The sequence below is a fragment of the Salvia hispanica genome, chromosome 3, assembly GCF_029641045.1.
Source record: "Salvia hispanica isolate PSC_SH4W2 chromosome 3, Shi_PSC_v1, whole genome shotgun sequence".
In the NCBI taxonomy this organism is placed as follows: domain Eukaryota; kingdom Viridiplantae; phylum Streptophyta; class Magnoliopsida; order Lamiales; family Lamiaceae; genus Salvia; species Salvia hispanica.
The window spans coordinates 3,841,075-3,861,591 of record NC_142694.1 but is presented as its reverse complement, the minus strand read 5'-3'; the positions used below and the strand labels follow the sequence as shown (position 1 = coordinate 3,861,591).

Genomic DNA, 20,517 nt, shown 5'->3' with positions numbered 1-20,517 from the left:
TGTAGGAGTCATACAGATATAGCAGCAGTAATCGCACATGATGATGCACCCACAGGGCACAGAGTAGGTTGATAAATTAAAAATTAGGGATTCTCTTCAAGTCACAGAAGCTACAAGTTTGGTACTCGGTTCCCTTATTCATCGCAAAACCCTCAGGAACTTTCGTTTAGTAGTATTAGAGAAATCAAAAAATTTCTCAAAAATGCCAAAATTGTAGAGCGAGAGAAGACACGGAGGGAGAGATAACTTACTGGAGCTTAATGGATCTGCGTGATTAGAAATAATTTCTGATGCAGAAAGATTTAAGAGTGTATGAAGCAAAAAAGAATGCATAGAGCGATTGAGGTTAGAAAAGAGGAGACACTATTGTTTCTTAATTTACCTAAACTGGGTTGAAAACCCGACCCGCATATATGATACGACCCGGAAATTTGGGTTTAGTTGATTCTATTTTATTATCCCATGATAATTGTTATATTTATATATAATCCAATAAATCATTATGTTTATGAAGTTTTCCCTAAATATGATTATTTAGTGGGCCGCGAAGAAATGTCCTTAATGGACTTCTACGACGCTAGGCTAAAGAGTTAGCTATTTAATGGGCTTAGTTATGGGCCCATTATGGGAAACGTGATTTGGTTTGCTCAGTTTGAAAGGTTTCTAGTTTTTACTTGAGGTGGATTTATACTACTACTAACTTATATGTAGTGATATTTCACTAACAATTTATAGTGGATCTTCAAATAAATTTGTGATAATTCTACTAGAATATGTAACTAGAAACATTATTAAACCACGTTTTAGAAAATTTAAGAGTTACTCCCTCTGTCCCCCATTAGGAGTCACACTTCCGTTTCTGCACTTGTTTTATAAAAATAATAATAAATAGTTAAGGTGGAGAAATGGTAAAGTACGAGAGAGAATAATATAGAGAAAAGTCTTGTCTACATTATTCTCTCTCTTACTTTACCATTTCTCTACTTTAACTATTTATTATCATTTTTATAAAACGAGTGCAGAAACGGAAGTGTGACTCCTAATAGGGGACGGAGGGAGTAGTATATTTCTTTGAAAGTAAATTGTGGTACGCATCGTAAAAATTTCATATGTCAGGTTAACTTTATTTCCACTAACTAAATGTATACTTGCTCCGTTCCAGATAATTTATCTCACTTTGATCGGGCACGAGTTTTAAAAAATATAATGAAAAATAAGTTGAAAAAAGTTAGTGGAATATGAGTCCAACTTTTATATGTAAGTTTTATAATAAAATGTGAGCAGGAATGAGTTAGTGGAATATGAGGTGGGGTGCACTACTAAAAATAATAAAAAGTGAAATGAGACAAATTATGTGGGCGGACTTAAATGAAACAAATTATCTTGAACGGAGGGAGTATCTTGTTAAAAATTTAAACTCTTACGACCAAACATTAGTTTAATTTTTTCACCATTTTCGGTTTGACTTATTTTAAAGAATATCATGAAACTTGAGATGCCCACTGAAAAAAAGGAATATCTATAGAAGATTTTGTGGATTGCTAGTTGTATAAGTTGCTTCGTCCACGATGTCACGTGCATATACAGTCTATTTCTCTGAGCTACGGTTTCCTTCTGATATGAACATTATTGCTTGATAATCACATTATATTATTTTATTAGTCATTTAACTTTGAGAATTGAGAATTTGTATGCGAGTGCAGCGCAATTTTAATAGGGGCTGACGGCTGTGCAATCCAATATATTTCGCACTTAAAATGTTGAAAAATTATTTTTTTAACACTACTATTTTTTTTGATGATATAAGTTTCTGTTTACACCTCTTTAGTTGAAGGGTCGGTAACCAAATTGTGGCAAACATGTACCCAACAAACTCACAAATACAGGTGGCGGATATATTGGTTGATCAATTAATTAAATTAACACACCTTAGATAAATGGAATTTAGGACCATTGAATAAGATACCAGATATTCAACTTGTGCCCCACAATCATTAATATAATCAACATCTTTTTAACAAGATATGGTGTTGTAACAAAAGATTGAACAGTATTTTCGGTGGGCTCAAGAGATTTTGTTCATCACGCCTATACAGTTAAGAATAAGATCACAGTCATCAAAAAGTCTCACGCTTTACAAATTACAAAGAACAATTCTTTTTTCAATTCTCGTCACACCCATTTCCTCTCCTCTCTCGGTGAGTTTTCTTGGTTCTTTCGTTTTTTTGTTTTGGTTTCTTTAAGTGTCAAGTATCAATTTTTGAGCTCAATTTGCTACTTTCTCAAGTCAAGATTCAAATTTTGTTGGTTTGCTCAAGTGGGGCATGTTGATGAGCATTTCCGTGGACCCCCTAATCCTTCAAATTATTGCACTGTGTGGAAAATTGGAAATTAGTTGACAAATGATTATTTTTTTTTGGTCTTGAGTTGATCGTGATCTTGATTATTCATTCTAATTACACCCTTCTGTAGCTTGTTTGGATTTTACAAGGTTGTGGCAATCTGAATTTATCTTAGCTGTTTTGGTTTTAGTTGGTTGATGTTGGTGTACAGTGTTGTTTTAGGAACTAATTCAACATATTGTAGCTCATTTTACCAGTAAAGATCTAATCTTTACTTTGGATTTTAAGTTTTAGGTGTATATTTTAAATGAAAACATAAACACTGAGTGTAAGCATAAGATGAGAGATGCATATTTATGCCTTTTGAATTTCCTATTAATTTTGTTTGGCAATTCTTGTTGTGTCAAAGTGTGAATCTTATATGTGATCATATTTTAGCTTCAGATGGGTATATACCTGAGTACTCCTAAAACGGAGAAATTTTCGGAAGATGGAAGTAACAATAGGCTGAGGTTTGGTTTATCTTCCATGCAAGGATGGCGTGCTACAATGGAAGATGCTGTGAGTAGTCTGTCAAGTTTGTTCTCTCCATGATTTAATTTAATAGTAGCGTATATTTATTGTTCTGATGAATGAGTACTGTATAATATAGACTTGATCTAACTGTAAGCATGATTGCATAGAAGTTCGTTTCAATCGGATCAGTTTAGTATAGGAAAAAATGTTATGATGATGAGTCGGGCTTTAGAAAGTAGATACTCTTCTTCACGTGGACTGTATTCGGACCCGTACTTTTATTCTTTAATTGACAAGTGGTGTGAGGCCTTTCAGATCGTTGGAAAAGAAGATGGTCGAATCAGATAAAGATACTTATGGGTGAAAATAAGCAATATCATTTTATGTTTGGACATTATGGAAAATCTCTTTCAATTTAAACTTCGGAGGATGATGCATGCCATTATTAGCTTAGGATGTCATTACTCATTGTCAAGATGTTACCACTGAATTGCGTTGATTATTTGTATCTGGATTGTTTGGAGCGGTTACAGTAAAATTGAAGTATGACTTCATCTTGTTTTTGTTTGATTGTGTTCATTGCAGAATTTACAGTTTCCTAATTATTACAATGTCACTACTTTTTTCATTTAGCATGCAGCGCTTACAGATTTGGATGATTCCACATCATTCTTTGGTGTCTATGATGGGCATGGAGGTATGTTGGTGATATCTTCTGCTTGTATTTTACATTTCAAAACTAGGGTGTATCTATCTTATGGCGTTCTGAAAATTAAATAGTGCATCAAGTTTACAGTTATAATACGATTTAGAAAAAGAATAATTTCTATCAGTTTCCTGCGAGGATTACAACAAGAAACAGCAGTTTGATTTGTTTAGTTCTCATCTCACAGTGGATCATATCTGTCTCTTCACTATTATGGCTGTGTTCTCCATTAGATATTGCATTGTTTAGAGATGCTAGTTTGCATCAAGTACATATTTGCCTAGGAATCCTGCCGTTTGATAAAAAGGATCGTTTAAATAGATTTTGTTTGTATTCTAAAGCTTTTGTTTTACAGGTAAGGTTGTTGCCAAATTTTGTGCAAAGTACCTTCATCAACAAGTGCTAAAGCAGGAAGCCTATTCATCCGGTGATATAGGAACTTCAATTCAGAAATCTTTTTTCAGGTCATTAGCAGCCCACTGATTATGTGAAACTTCTTTCCTTGTTTACATTTGAACTCAGTTAAGTAGAGCCAATATAATAGACCAGTGTGCATTTAAATAATTAAAGAGCTTCAAGTTCAAATAAAGCATAACAATCATTCAAAAACCATATATTGGCACTACAGATACAAAAATGGTGTGTTTGCCAATGATCGAAGCTACCTACTTGAATCATTCACGTGCAAACACTTGTATTTCATAAAAGTGTGTGCATTTGTTATGCAGAATGGATGAGATGATGCGTGGGCAAAGAGGGTGGAGGGAGTTGGCTGTTCTGGGGGATAAAATGAACAAGTTCACCGGCATGATAGAAGGCCTCATATGGTCCCCAAAAAGTGGTGACAAAAGCAAGCAAGTGGACAACTGGGCATTTGAAGAGGTATTTTCATTCGTCTCAAATATAAACAGCGATATTGTGATTATGTGTTCCCCTGCTCTTCAGCTTTGGTATATGGTTGCTTATATGTTGTCATCAAGGCAGCATAATAACATTACCATTAGTTAAGATGGACATGCTCTACAATACTGTAAGTACTTCAAATATTAAGTTGTCTTACTTGAATGGGGTAAATATTAAGTTTCCACTTGTGAGAAGGTTCCTGCATTATGTTGTTGCTTAGCTTCATGCTTATATTTGAATTACTATATTGGTACAGGGACCACACTCTGACTTCCCGGGACCGACTTCTGGTTGTACTGCTTGTGTTGCTATCATAAGGGAGAACCAACTTATTGTTGCAAATGCTGGTGATTCGCGCTGTGTTATTTCTCGGAATGGCCAGGTAAATAGGCGCGCTCTTGATTTTGTTATGCATGTTAGATGCATCATACGAATGTTTTAGTTTTTTTGTTTTTAAAGTGTTATGTGACTATGATTCTTATCGTGAGGTCCTGCGTTGTCCAGGCATATAACCTTTCGAGAGACCATAAACCCGATCTCGAGGTTGAGAGAGACAGAATATTAAAAGCAGGTGGTTTTATACATGCCGGTCGGGTCAATGGCAGTTTAAATCTTGCAAGAGCTATAGGTGAAGTGCAATGTTCCTCACCCACTATTATCATTCCTGGAATTATGTAGTTGACTAAAGTTGACTCAAAACACCACAAACATGAATCCTGACATTTCTAGAGTTATTCAATGAAGACAGTATATGTCTGTGCTTTCTGATGACTAACGACGTCCAAGCTTGTTATAGGTGATATGGAATTCAAGCAAAACAAGTATTTGTCTCCTGAAAAGCAAATTGTTACAGCCAGTCCTGACATAAACATAGTATGTATCTCCCTCATTTAAGTATTGTATTCTACTTGTCTCTGTGATTCAAACTTGTGCAAGTAGGCTTTGCAATTGGCAGACAACAGTAATCTTGATTCGCCAATGCTATTACATTAATGATGAACAACTTTTGGGCAAATACGGAAACTGACATAGTAATTGTGCCTAGTATAGAAATTGCAAAGTTCTAATATGGAGCAAATAGTCACGAAAAACTCCAATTCTTGCCATGACTTTGGCTTAAACGGAGTGAAAATAAATGGCGGAGTTTTGCACCTGCTCAATTTAGATGGGGTTGTAATTAGAATTGCACAATTTAGATGGAGTCTCGTAGTATGAATAATGCGTTAAAGAAACTATGGTTAGCGTAATTGGACATTATTTAAGAGCTGTCAATTTATCATCTATGCCCTACGTCGATTATATTGTATTTGCTCCATACAGAGATATGACACCAGTCCTTGTTCCTAAGATTTGAAAAGATAACAGTTTTTTTCAATCTTTTATTCAGGTTGAACTTTGTGATGATGATGAATTCATTGTGCTTGCCTGTGATGGAATTTGGTATGCAACCCTAACATTTTCTTTGAACTGATATAGTTATGATATGGAAAGCATTACACTACAAAGGAAATTAAATAGCACTATATATAACTCATTGAGTTGCTGATTTGTCTCTTTTCAGGGATTGCATGTCCAGCCAACAACTAGTAGATTTTATACGCGAACAACTAAAATCTGTAAGTTCTAATGGTACCAAATCTATAAACTGATCCATCATAGATTTTGCGAATTTAGACTTCAAAACAAGATGATGTTTGTTTCGTTGGTCAATTCGTGAAATCAGTCGCGCTTAGCTTCCGCAGCTGTTATTTTGATGGATTGCTATTAATTGGTCTTGCAGGAGACTAAGCTTTCTGCAGTGTGTGAAAAAGTACTTGACAGATGTTTGGCGCCTTCCACGGCCGGAGGGGAGGGTTGTGACAACATGACCATGATTTTGGTGCAATTCGAGAAAGCTACATCTTCGGATGATAAATCCTCAGCTTCCGAGCCCGAGTTTAAGCCAGCAGAGAGTGAATCACAATAATATGATCCCAGTAGGAGGCTATTTTTATTCACAGTTTTACACAATATCTGTAAAATGTACATAAATTTGTTGGAGAAAATACAAAGAACAACTCACCACTATAAATTACACCTATAATTTGTAGAATGCTACTAGAAAATGTTCAGTAAATTAATAAGGCATTGTTTGGATACTAAAATGTGATTAAGCTAGTAGTAGTAATTTATTACAGCCGAACAGAGAGCAATAGCCAATGAATGTGACAAACTTTTCGATTCGCTTCTTATTCCAATTTAAATCGCAAGATACATGGAAATTGGAATGGAAGCAAGTCAATTCAACCCAAAAATATTGAACATATTTGGAAACGTCCATGAATTATTTTAGCAATACCAAACATTAGATTTGGAATTAAACTCCTAATTTTCCAAACCAATATTAGATGGAGTAATAGATATAGTAACAGTATAACTATGAGGTCCCTTCTAGTTCTTGTGCTGTGATTTTGACTGCCGGAATTTTTGTTCATCAGAGAGCATTTTTGCAAACCTGCAATAAATAATCACACGAATAAAAAAAAATGAAAAATGAAAAATATATATTACCATATCTTACTGAAAATAATATGAAAAAATTAAGGAAATTAATTACTTAATCAAAACATCCTGATTTGTGCCTCCGCCAGCAATAGGCTCATAATTTCCTGTTTGCAGATTAACTCTTGAGAAAGGAGAGTGCAACAAACATTCCCCGATTTCGACTAGATCGCTCAGATTCTCCTCTGTCGTTACATCCAACGACGAGCTATCTCCGGTTAAATTTTCAGCCTATGTAGTTAATATATATAAACATGAGTTGCATGTGACAAATGACGCACACAACAAAAGCATTAAAAGAAACAAACTAAGATGAGTGAAACCGTGACAACCAAAATATAAGTGTTTGTAGCCTCTATGACTTGATATAATTAATAACATTGCAAATATAATTTATGTGAAATTTGAATTAAAAATACTGACCTCAATGCGGAGATAGTTCTGTTGAGAAGTTTGTGCCTGAAATATTACTGATAAGAAATAATCTACCATATCTGTGCTAGCTTGGTTGTAGATATCGATTATAGGTCTGAGCTTTCGATAATGGACCCAGCGCACCCAGCCCCATTTCGACGCCATTTTTGCGATGTATTTCACCTCTTGCTTCGCAGAGCCCGTGCCCAGCGATATCACCAGCAGCTTTGCACATTCCAGAGGCTGAATTGGGAAGAAATCTTCGCTTCTGCTCACCACTTCTTTTGTTACTTCTCGCACTGCCACCAACGTCTGCAAGAATGAGAATGAGACTTATATAGTGGTTCCAGTTCTATTTTTAGACGAACTAGTATTACACCTGTGCGATGCACGACTCAGTATTTTAAAAATGTGGATCTATGTTGAAACAACGCAATATTGAATAAAGCATCACAAGATTCACAACTAATATCATTATCATCACAAAACCAAAAGAAAGGCTCAACATATGAAAAATATCAAGTGTAGAAACGTGAATACTTATTTGTTCACATCCACTCCCGAGACACCTGAATAAAATACAGAGCTTATGTTGAAATAACACAACATTAAATGTATCATCACAACTAACATAATCATCATCGCAACTAATGTATAATTTTCGAGTTATATAATCAAGTGCAAGATCACACAAGTTTAATAAAATAAATCTAATATTACAACGATACTACAAGAATACATCATCGAATGTACTACTTTGAGTGTCGATCCACAAGGAAGGTAAAGATTATTAAACTCTAAAACAAACAAAACAATTAAGAAATAAGATTGTTACTCCAATCATTCATAGATAAAAGGTGATTTATTCTAATATTCAATTACTAATATCTTACGAATTACTAAACCCTTTGGAGATGGATTTAACTTTGATCACTTAGTGAATGCTATTTTATTGAGTCGGTACTATACCCTAACCTCATGGACTCCTAGACCCTTGGAGTGTCCCTTGGAGTGTTGGATTTACACTTCAGAGCTTAATAAGGTTCTATCTTAAAAAGTTAAAACTAATAAGTACTGGTAGGAGGAGAATGAGACTTATATAGTGGTTCCAGTTCTATTTTTAGACGAATGTGGATTTTTTGTTTCATTTGCGATTGCGAACATTTGATCATAAGTGTAATTCAACTATTCAAGTGTGGGACTGTGTACCGGGTTGTTGGCAGCGACACAGCCGTCAATGAGATTGAAATCCCAAGACCGGCCGGATTCATCTACGTTTGTGAAACCATAGGGCGGAAAAAAAGTGGGCGCGGCAGAGGTGGCGATGCATATGTCCGAAAGTAGCACGTCCTTGTAGCACATATTCTTCACCTGTTGCATCCATACATAAATTAATTTGAACATAAAAACAGCAAAGAGATAGACTGCGAGATGACCTCATAGGAGGAGAAGATGGTGGGCTGCATATGCTTGATATCGAATGATGGGATAACAACATTGGTTAAGGTTTGATGCAAACGAGTCTGCCCCAAAATCTCCCTTGTGAGCTTTTGCAAATACTTGCCATCATATCTGGGACGTACCCATGCAGCCATCCATCCAAGCAATCCACGTTTAAGCCAACTACAATTATTATTAATTAGGAGTAATATTAATGTATCATCAATTTAATTTTAACCAAAATCAAATAACCAACCTCTTTCGGAAAATCTTAGGCCCATGTTGTACATAGAAGGGAGCAATATCTCTGGCTGCATAAATAGGGCGATTGCTAGCATCGGGAGCGGTCAACATGGCCGTCATCAGCCCTCCGGTGCTCGTCCCCGCGATCACATCGAAGTAGTCTGCAATTCTAGCATCTTGGCCGTCCAATTTCTGGAGCTGGGATTCGAGGAAATGAAGAATCTTGGCGGGGATGATGCCGCGAATGCCGCCTCCGTCGATGCTCAGAATAGTGATTAGTCTTCCGTCAACAGGAGATTGGTGCATCTTCTTCAAGCAAGACGAAGACCGCGACATTAAATATTTTGTACTGAGTGTGATGAAAATGATCGATGATATTTAAAGAAAAGGGTTCATGCATGACATTGACAGCCTAAACTTGTACCACCGTTCTTCAATTCACGCGCATGAGTATGTACCTGTTGTTAAAAAGTTTCACTACTTTGGAACGTTGTGTTAAATTGATACTACGATTTATTGTCAAATCAAATTAATTACTCAGAGACCAAGACCTACACCGGTACCAGATCATGTTACTTGGTCAACCAACTTTTTTCTTTTTAATTTACTTATATACATTTTTTACTTTATAGAAAAATTAAGTGAAATGTGAGCACCATACTATATACTAGTATATGAATTTATAGTACAATATGAACGTAGTTAGTTAGTGGAGTATGTGGTCCACTTATTATTTTATATATTTATCTTTATAAAATAATTTTAATTCAATTATATAATTATTTTAACAGTTTCCGATTATTCACATATGAATTTAATTGAGGTTGATAAACGATCATAATAAAAATTGAGAGTCATTGTGATAAAGAGAAAAAAAATTTTAGTGTTTGGACTGATAACGATAAAGCAAGTGTGATTAAGTGCAACGAAAAATAAAATTTATGAGTTCATGATTATTCATATTTTCTATATTCTTAATTGGACATCACACCGTAGAGTTAAAAACATCACAACAGTGTACATGTACGTACTTTTGTAAAACATGTAAGTTGGCAAGTTGTCATATTCCATTTTTTAAAATCTGATTGTAAGTTTCAGTTCAACAATATAAGGTGATTCAACATGTAGTCCTCAATTTACTCAATATAGCATATTTAAATAAAACAAATAATGCTTACTATGTACTCCATGTTTTATGAGATTGATGTATAACAGTAAATTATTTCATCGTATGGTAAACTATTTCAATGCGAGTATCTTGGAGAATTTATAGAAAATGCACCATAATACAATCCTCATCTGAACATGAGAACAAAACAAAAAATAGTTATTTTGCACAATTTTCTGAGAATGTTGTATAAGAATTTGATAGAATAGTTATTTAACTTCTACTAACACAATACTGACTTATGATGAAAACTGTGTATCCATACAAGTACAAAGTAAATAAATTTATGTATGAATAAATCCCACCTGTGAAGTTTGATGTAACATGTAAGACACGATGAAACTAAAGGAGAAGTTGAAGATTTGGATGATTTTGGGATATGAATCTGACAGAGGAACCATCATTATCATCTCCATAACTTCTCTGCAGCTCTGATGAAAACCTTATACTCAACATCTCCAAAGACGAGGCCTTACACAGGAGGCGACACGGCAGCTTCTTCAAACCCTCACACGAATCAATCGTCAACTCAATGAGACATGGCATGAAGGAGATGGCGGAAGATTCCTCTTCTTCCTCCGTTATGTCCTCCCACTCCCACCAGTTGACGCAGGCGCTAAACGCCAGTTTCCTCAGCTTAGGAAATGCAACAACTAGAACATCACTAGATGTAGTTTCTATTCCTAGAAACTCATGTCCCACCACCTTCAACTCCTTGAGCTGCTCCACATGTAAAGATTCCAGCAAAGGTAGTTTCCCCATAGGCGGCGACGACCGCACCTCACTCAAATCAATCAGACTGATCTGTTTTATCAAGTGGAGAGGCGATGACATCCAACGTGCAAGTCTGGAGCCCCTGTATCCCCGGATTCCGAACTCCCTCACCTTGTGATATGGCTCCAGAGCATCTATTACATCCATCCACAGTGATGACAATGACCGGTCCCTTTCATCCATCTCATCATCCTCGAATGCTATATAGAGTGTTTGAAGGTGTATCTTGTTCGTTAACTCTGCTTCTCCGGCATCCTCAGCTAGCTCCTTCAGATCACCACTACGCCTCAAGTGGATCACCAAGTTTAGCTGTCCACTAAGACGGTTTAGCTTTTTCAACAAGCCCAACTTGTTGTAAACGCTTCCAACTTGAAACTCCCTCAATTCTAATGTGTAAAGACCACTCAACTCACCTAATCCTCGAGGCAGATGATGCCCTGCTGAAATGTAGCCGAGAAAAAGATGCTGGAGGTTCTCGAGCCTATGGATCCCTTCGGGAAGTCCATTGAGCTGACTGCACCCTTCGATAATCAAGCTTTGCAGTTCAAACAAACTACAAATGCTTTCTGGTAACTCCTTTAAGAATTTGTTCCTACTCAAGTCGAGGTTTCTCAACTGAACCAGATTCCCAATTTCTCCGCTTATCTCTTCTAGACAGCACAATGCTAAGGTGAGAGTTTGAAGTTCAACCAAACTATACATGCTCTTTGGCAAACTCTTTCAATTCTCTGTTCACACTTAGGTCCAAGTGTCTCAAGTGAACCAAATTCCCAATTTCTGTAGGAATCTCTTTCAAGTAGGATCGTGCTAGCAAAAGAGTTTGTAAGAAGTATAGCCTACATATGACTTTAAGGTCTTCATTTGAGAATAAAGTACCACTTAAACACAACCATCTTAAGTGAATCAACTTCTCCATTCCCAGCAGAGACGGAAGATGCAGCCCGCGTTTACATACAAGCACCTTAAGACTTGTAAGGCAATCACAAAGATTAGGAGTAGTGTTATCCAAGCATAAACTGCGATACTCTTGGACCTGAGAAACTATAATAGGATCACAAACTTGGCAAGTTGTCTTTCTCGTTTCAGCAGCTTTGTTGTTCTTCCTAAGAAATAGAGCAAAATCATGTACTATATCATGCATTTTACACCTTACTATATGCTCACAAGTTCTCTCAACATCATGAAACAAAGAAAGCATTGCTAGAGTGTTCAAGTACTCTCTCCCTTTAAGTTCCAATCCACCATTTCCACCAACAGACCCCAAATAACCTAATGCCATCCACTGTTCTATTAGACTCTTAGCATTGATTTGGGAATCTTTAGAATAGACAGCACAGTAAGAAAAACAACGCCTAAGAACAGGGGATAATTCATTGTAGCTTAAGACCAAATGAGGAAAAAGCTCTACTTCTGCCTTCTCCAATTCCCATATTTCACTCTTCCATACATTTTCCCACTCATTCAAACTGTACTTGAATTGCAAAAGACTTCCCAAAACATTTGCAGCAAGAGGCAATCCCTTGCACTTGCTAGCTATTTTCTTGCCAACTTCCTCAAATTCTCCACATTCCTTCTCACTCCTTCCCGATAGGGATATACAACGTAATAGTAACCAACACTCTTCATCACTGAGCTGTTGTGGGCGGTAGATGTCTTCATCTACTATGCCCATCATCTTAGCTACTCTCTCATTTCTTGTTGTCACCAAAATTTTACTACCCGGTGCACCGTATTTGAGATTGATTTTGAGGGGTTTCCATTTGTTGTAGTCTTCTGTCCAAACATCATCAAGCACGAGAAGAAACTTCTTTCCTGAAATACAATCTTTGAGTTTTTCTAGTATCATTTCCAATTGGTTGATATATGGAGGAATAATCTCTTTTGTGACACTCTCAACAATTCCTCTGGCAACTTCAGCCACTTCAAATGGATCAGAGACACAAATCCATATTCTTTTAAAACCACCCTCTACTTGAGTATCACTATAAACAAGTTGAGCAAGAGTTGTCTTCCCAAGTCCGCCCATCCCAACTATACACAATATTTGGCTATCGCCATCAAACATTAGCTTGTTCACTATATCATTCTTATTCCTCTGTATGTCCGACCCTTGAACTTTCTCAAATTCAATCGAAGATGTGGATTGAACTCGCCAAGATTTGGGCACATGAGAAGTGGCAGGGGCAGACATAGCAAAATTAAAATCATCTTTCTCTTTCATAATCTGATCAACTGTGGATTTCACATTTTCTATCTTCTTGGCAGTATCACGACTAGCAACAACTTTCTTGAAACACAAACATGAAGATGGGATGAAGGAGCAGCATACCTTTTGCTCAGCAGCAGAAGCTTTCATCTTATGTTCGAGAAGAGCGTAGTTCCATTCATCCAAAATGTCATCCCATCTCATAAGCCGTAGCTTCAAGCTTCTTTAACCAACTTTTGACGCTTTGATCGTTCACTCCTCTCTTTTCTGCATCACCCAACACATTTCTGATTGTCTTGAGCTTGTCAGAAAGATCGAGAACCTCCTTCTCAACACCTCTGACCAAATTGACTTCGTACCGAATCTGATCTTCAATGATTGCAGCAACTCTGTCTGCCACAACTGAAATGATTGCATCTGCCATTATCACTGGTAATTGCTGTTTTCTCACTATCTATTCTATGTTTATGTGTTTAGGAGTGAAGCTTATATTATCCTCTCTTGATTTGAGGTGGAAATCAATCCAATATCTGGATTTTGAAAAGTCAAGATCACTCTTCAATGCATGAGGTGTATACGAGTCAAAAATTAGACTTTTTTATAAAAACAAATTCAGCAACGCAACATTTTCTCAATGGTCACAGATTTATATTGCAGAAAAACTACAATAATGAAATGAATCGATGGAGAAGATTTTGTGAATGTGTTGACAGCAGGAATCGAACCCATGCCTTGGCTGATTTTTGGAGAGACAAAGTGAAGAAAGCGTGTAAGCTGAAAGACGTTTTTAGCTTAAGTAATAAGTCATTTTGTGAGCCGTTAGATTTGATCTTGTTAGATGGATTGTATCTGAGCCGTCCATTCTAGTTGACGGATAGTTAGATTTCTTGTTTTGTTTTTCCAGCTAAGGGCTTATATCCCCAATTTGTAGGGTTTCGATATTCATTCAATGTGAAACACAATTCCCTCACATCTACACTCTTACTCTTCTTGAATTACTCTTCTTGTATTCGATTTGTTACACGGTTGATCACCGGAGCTTCTGCCAACAAGTGGCGCCGTCTGTGGGAAGCGAGCTAAGATTCTCACCGGTGGAGCTAAAGGTCGATCGGAAATGGCATAGCGATTTGAAGCCGAAAAGTTCAATGGGAAGAGCGACTATGGGCTATGGAAGATGAAGATGCGAGCACTACTGATTCAACAGGGATTGGCCAGCGCGTTACAGACAAAAGATCCACAAGAAAAGGGGAAAGAACCGCTCGATGAGAAGCGCAAGCACGGCAGGAGGAGGTGTCGTTGAAGGCGCATAGCGCGGTGATCCTCTGCCTTGGCGATAAGGCATTGCGGGAGGTGCAAGCCGAAACAACCGCCGCTGGTATCCTCAAGAAACTGGATGAGCTGTATCTAGGTAAATCTTTGGCAAATCGTCTTTACATGAAGAGAAGGTTATATTCTTACTGTTTTGTAGAAGATAAGTCTATAACAGAGCAGTATGATGATTTCACCAAATCGGTTGATGATTTGGAGGCAGTTGATGTCAAGTTGAGTGATGAGGATAAGGCAATACTAGTTTTAAATGCCTTGCCAAAATCTTATGATCAACTTAGGGATGCCATATTGTATGGGAGAGATAAGGTTATTACTTTGGCAGAGGTCCATTCTGCCTTGATGGCAAAAGAATTGCAGAAAGGAATGGGTAGACAGGAGGAGTTGCAGGCACCAGAGAGCCTAACCATCAAGAAGTTCAAAGGAAAGAAAGGAGCCAAGAAAGAGTTTCCTAAGTCAAATTCAAAAGATCAAAAGGAGACTAGATCTTGCTACTGGTGCAAGAAACCAGGGCACTTGAAGAGAGACTGTTTTGCCTGGAAAAAGAAGCAGGCTGAGGAGGCTGCAGGAAATAAGCAGACCTCAGATTGTGTGGAGGAGTTGGAGAATGCCCATGCTCTGAACATAATGGAAGAAAGTGAACAAAGCTCTTGGATTCTTGACTCTGGATGTAGCTTTCACATCTGCTCAAACTTAAATTGGTTCCACTCGATTGATGAAGCAACTGGTTCTGTTGTGCTTGGCAACAATCATATATGTAAGATTGAGGGAATAGGAAGCATAAGGCTGAAGCTTGCTGACAGATCTATCAAGATTCTCACTGAGGTCAGGTACATTCCCGAGGTTAAAAGAAACTTGATCTCACTTGGTGCTTTGGAGAAGAAGGGGTATTCTTTTTGCTCCTCTGGTAGCATCATGACAGTGGGTGTGGGAGGTGAGAAGATATTGCAGGCAGATAGGAGAGGTAGCTTGTATTACTTGGAGGCAATTGTAATTAAAGGTGCTGAGCTGAACACTATGAAGTCTGATTCTATCAAATTATGGCACATGAGATTGGGACATCCTGCTTTTGGAAGCATTGATCAGCTAGTCAAGAAGAAGATCATTGCTGGTGTTGTGGAGAAAGGCAATCAGACTTGTGAGGAGTGCATATTGGCCAAATCCAAGAAGCTGCCCTATCCAAAAGGTAAACATACATCCTCTGCCCCTTTGGATTATGCCCATAGTGACCTATGGGGGCCTGCACCTGTGAATTCAGTGGGAGGGGGTAGATATTACATAAGTATAATAGATGATTATTCTAGAAAAATCTGGTTGTATGTGCTGAAAGAGAAGAGTGAAACTTTTCTGAAATTCAAAGAGTGGTGCAAGCTGATGCAGACTGAAGGAAAAGGGGTCTTAAAATGCCTTAGAACAGACAATGGACTAGAGTTCCTGTCCAAAGAATTTGAAGTTTTTTGTCAAGAGAGAGGGATCAAAAGGCACAGAACTGTGCCCCTGAACCCCCAGCAGAATGGGGTTGCTGAGAGGGCTAACAGAACAATCCTTGAGAGGGTTAGATCTATGCTTTTGTCTTCTGGGATGGAAAAGAAATTTTGGGCAGAGGCTGCTGCTACAGCAGTGAAATTGATAAATATGTGTCCATCCTCAAGCATAGGAGGGGATACACCTGATTTCAGATGGTATGGTGAGCATGGGAACTATTCTCATCTCAGAACTTTTGGTTGCAAAGCTTATGCACACTTAAGGCAATCTAAACTTGATGCCAGAGCACTGAGGTGTGTTATGTTGGGGTACCAGCCAGGTGTGAAGGGCTATAGGCTCTGGTGTGTGGAGCCTGGGAATCACAAAATTATTGTCAGTAGAGATGTTGTATTCACTGAATCAGAAATGCACTTCAAGACTATTAATTAGACTCAGATAGATAAAGAAAGATTACCAGCTTCTGAAGATCCTAGTGTTGAGGTGGAGAATCAATCAGAAACTGGTGGAGAGGTAGACTCTGAGGTTACTGAAGTTAGTAGTGATGGGAGTGTTGGTGGTACTCAGACAAGTGTCCAGCCAGATTTGAGCAATTATCAGTTGGCTAAGGACAGAGTTAGGAGAAAAAATATTAGACCTCCAGCCAGATATGTGGACTCAGAGATGCTGTATTTTGCATTGTGTGTAGCTGAGCAAGTAGCATTCTCTGAACCAAATTCTTATAAGGCTGCCATGAATTGTCCAGAAAAGGATAGGTGGCTTCAAGCAATGATTGAGGAGATTGATTCACTAATCAAGAATGAAACTTGGATTCTTGTAGATAAGGTGGATGGCAGGAAGGTTATCAGCTGCAAGTGGCTTTACAAGAAGAAGTTAGAATCTGCAGACAATGAGAGAGTCAGGTTCAAGGCTAGATTGGTGGCTAGGGGGTTCACACAGGAGGAAGGGGTAGACTATAATGAAGTTTTTTCTCCTGTGGTGAAGCATGCCTCAATGAGGATTCTACTTGCAGTTGTGGCAAAAAGGGACTGGGAACTTGAACAGTTAGATGTAAAAACAGCCTTCTTGCATGGGGACTTAGAGGAGACCATTTATATGCAGCAGCCACCTGGTTTTATACGGCCTGGAGATGAGAACAAGGTGTGTCTACTAAAAAGGAGCATCTATGGGCTCAAACAAGCCAGCCGACAATGGCACAAGAAATTTGATGAACACATCCTTAGCCATGGTTTCACAAGATGTGTGTATATCAAGAAAGTAGGTGGAGCTGTGGTTGCATACCTTTTGCTATATGTAGATGATATGCTAGTGGCAGGGGAATGCAAGAAAGAAGTTGAGAAAGTCAAGAGAGACCTAAGCAAAGCTTTTGAAATGAAAGATCTTGGCTGTGCTGCTAGAATACTTGGCATGGATATTGTCAGAGACAGGAGCAAGAGGGAAATTTGGCCAGACTATATCAAAAGATAATTGAAAGGTTCAACATGAAAGATACCAAGGCAGTTGGGACCCCTATGGGTCAGCATTTCAAATTATCAAGCCAACAGAAGCCAAGTAGCCAAGAAGAGAGGGAAGAAATGCAATCAATACCCTATGCTAACATTGTGGGGAGCATCATGTATGCTATGATAAGCACTAGATCTGATGTTGCCCAAGCCATTAGTGTAACCAGCCGCTTTATGGCAGATCATGGAAGGCAGCACTGGCAAGCCTTGAAATGGACTATGAGATACCTAAAAGGTGCTAGTGGTTTTGGGATTCTGTATAAAGATGTTGGAGAACCTGGACGTGATGTTTTGGTTGGGTTTTGTGACAGTGACTTTGCGGGCAACCTTGATAATAGGAAGTCACAAACCGGGTACATCTTTACACTCTATGGTGGAGCTATAAGCTGGAAGTCTGGGTTGCAGAGTATGGTTGCTTTATCCACTACAGAGGCCGAATACATGGCCATGACAGCAGCTGTGAAGGAGAGTATTTGGCTTAGAGGGATTGCCGCAGAGTTTGGTGTGGAGCAGAAATCTATTTCCATTGGATGTGACAACAATGGTGCTATTAGTTTGGCGAAACACCAAGTCTTCCATGAGCGTAGCAAGCACATTGATGTGCGCTATCATTTCGTGAGAGAAGAGATTGAAAGGGGAAATATTGTTGTGTTCAAGGTGGATACTGCAGATAACCCGTCAGACATGCTTACCAAACCTTTACCCAAAGAGAAGTTTGAGTTGTGCATGAAGTTGGTTGGCATGTGTGAAAGGAGGCAGTGAGTTCAGATTTCAGCAGTCAGGTGGAGATTTGTGAATGTGTTGACAGCAGGAATCAAACCCATGCCTTGGCTGATTTTTGGAGAGACAAAGTGAAGAAAGCGTGTAAGCTGAAAGACGTTTTTAGCTTAAGTAATAAGTCATTTTGTGAGCCGTTAGATTTGATCTTGTTAGATGGATTGTATCTGAGCCGTCCATTCTAGTTGACGGATAGTTAGATTTCTTGTTTTGTTTTTCCAGCTAAGGGCTTATATCCCCAATTTGTAGGGTTTCGATATTCATTCAATGTGAAACACAATTCCCTCACATCTACACTCTTACTCTTCTTGAATTACTCTTCTTGTATTCGATTTGTTACACGGTTGATCACCGGAGCTTCTGCCAACAAATTTTGAGTGAAAAACTACAATTATTCATAAGCATTTATTTATTAAAAAAAATTCTGTTAAGATTCATTATTATTTTGCAATTTATTGGTTAATAATTTATAAGCCTTAATTCATCCGTATAAATCTCTCGTGATAAAATAAATAAGCATTTATTATTAAAAATAAAAGTTAAGGTTAATTGTAGACTCTACTTTCTTAAATAATTTTGATTAGTACTTACAAAATAGTACTAAATAATAGTATAAACCAAAATTCAAGAAATTCCTTGTGAACATGAGACGTGAAGATACAATAATATGATAAATCAAAAGGAAATCGTACAAGAAATTCAGAGTCGGTGAGACCTTCAGCAGTGACTCGGCTGCAGACGCATTTAGCTCCGTTATTAAAAAGGGCAATGCTGTATAGCGTAGGTGAAAGTAGTTTTTATTGATGATGGATGGCTCGACTTCTATCTTCTTCAGCTTCACCCTTGTACACTGCCAAGTGGTGCAAATAATAACCTTCATCTTGAAGAGTCATAGTGATGAACCTTGGAAAGTTGGATGCCATGATCCCAAACCTGCGCATATACTTTAATTCATCACCAAAACAATTTTATACTCCCTTCGTCCGCCATTAGGAGTCCCATTCATGGACGGCACGGATTTTAAGAAATGTTAAGAAAAGTGAGTGGAAAAAAGTTAGTGGAATATGGGTCCCACTTGTATATATTAGTTTTAAATGAAATGTAAGTGGAATGAGTTAGTGGAAGGTGAGACCCTATTACCATTTATAGTAAAAGTGAACCGGGACTCTTATTCGCTGACGGACTAAAATGAAAAAACGGGACTTTTATTCGCAAACGGAGGGAGTATATATTATCAGTAGTGTTGTTGGAAATAAATACACAGATGTAATTAAATGCAAACTCTATATATTGTACAAACTCTAAACTAGATCAAGGACGGAGGCACGATAGGGCCAGGGGCCCCTTGAGCCCTCTCTCATTTAAATATTTAATACTCCATCCGTCCCACATACTTGAGGTCTTTCTTTTCGGCACGAGATTTAAGAAAGTTGTATTTAGTGAATTAAATAAAGTAGAAGAGAGAATAAAGTATGAGAGAGGGTAAAGTAAAAGAAAGAATAAAGTGAGTGTAATTAGATGTTTTGTTTTTAGCCAAAAAGATAAATGATTTAAGTAACTTGGGACAATTCAAAATGGAATACGACTCAGTAACTTGGGACGGAGGAAATATATATATAATATATGTAATTATCATTTACAACATGAAGTGCTAGCGCATATGAATTGATATTCGGCATCCTGATTGGGATGTCCCAAGTTCGACTCATTTCTGATTCATTTGTGTATTTTTATTTTTCAAATAGTAAATTTTGTTAATTTTCTTCTATTTATTTATGTCTATGGGTTTTTTCACGTTAGTAACTTTTATTGATTTTTTCACTTGTAATTTTGTACATAAATCATTTTATTTTATAATCATAAAAGAATGGTTTCTATTATTTAAGAAGATAAAATAATTCTTTGATTTCATAAATATTGTTAAATATTACTCCATCCGTCCCACAAGAATATGCAATTTTCAATTTTAGAAACTCTTTTCTCAATGTGGTAGGATTCATTTCCCACTAATAATACTTTAATTACTTTTTCTCTCTATCTCTCTTTTATTTTATCAATTTTGCATTAAAAGCCGTGCCATACCCAATGTGCATATTCCTTGGGGACGGAGAAAGTATGATATTAGTAAAATCAATTTTAATGTAATGCTCTTTATTATATAAAAAAAAATATTATAG

General features: G+C 37.4%; 2 protein-coding genes and 1 pseudogene across 6 annotated transcripts; 1 reads left to right on the top strand and 2 right to left on the bottom strand.

The window, feature by feature from the left end:
- Positions 1–2,040: 2,040 nt before the first annotated feature.
- On the top strand, positions 2,041–6,538 carry LOC125216658 (Protein phosphatase 2C family protein). 5 transcript variants are annotated; one of them, XM_048118414.2, is made up of 11 exons: positions 2,041–2,198; positions 2,781–2,903; positions 3,492–3,555; positions 3,920–4,028; positions 4,293–4,446; positions 4,724–4,849; positions 4,972–5,095; positions 5,264–5,340; positions 5,855–5,907; positions 6,029–6,083; positions 6,248–6,538. In XM_048118414.2, exons 2-11 carry the CDS (start codon positions 2,787–2,789, stop codon positions 6,431–6,433), a joined length of 1,065 nt encoding a protein of 354 aa, XP_047974371.2. In that variant the 5' UTR covers positions 2,041–2,198; positions 2,781–2,786; the 3' UTR covers positions 6,434–6,538. The 5 variants fall into 5 exon arrangements, with proteins under 5 accessions (XP_047974371.2, XP_047974372.2, XP_047974375.2 ...); XM_048118415.2 differs by having other exon boundaries at positions 2,053–2,198; positions 2,787–2,903; XM_048118418.2 differs by lacking the exon at positions 2,041–2,198 and adding an exon at positions 2,336–2,491 and having other exon boundaries at positions 2,787–2,903.
- Positions 6,539–6,770: 232 nt separating this feature from the next.
- Positions 6,771–9,441, bottom strand: LOC125216659 (patatin-like protein 2). Its single transcript, XM_089067174.1, has 6 exons — positions 9,119–9,441; positions 8,859–9,045; positions 8,632–8,793; positions 7,432–7,734; positions 7,064–7,239; positions 6,771–6,961 (listed from the first exon to the last, which is right to left on the bottom strand). Exons 1-6 carry the CDS (start codon positions 9,439–9,441, stop codon positions 6,898–6,900), a joined length of 1,215 nt encoding a protein of 404 aa, XP_088923300.1. The 3' UTR covers positions 6,771–6,897.
- A 991-nt stretch (positions 9,442–10,432) lies between these two features.
- On the bottom strand, positions 10,433–13,803 carry LOC125215042 (disease resistance protein RGA2-like; annotated as a pseudogene).
- Positions 13,804–20,517: the final 6,714 nt, after the last annotated feature.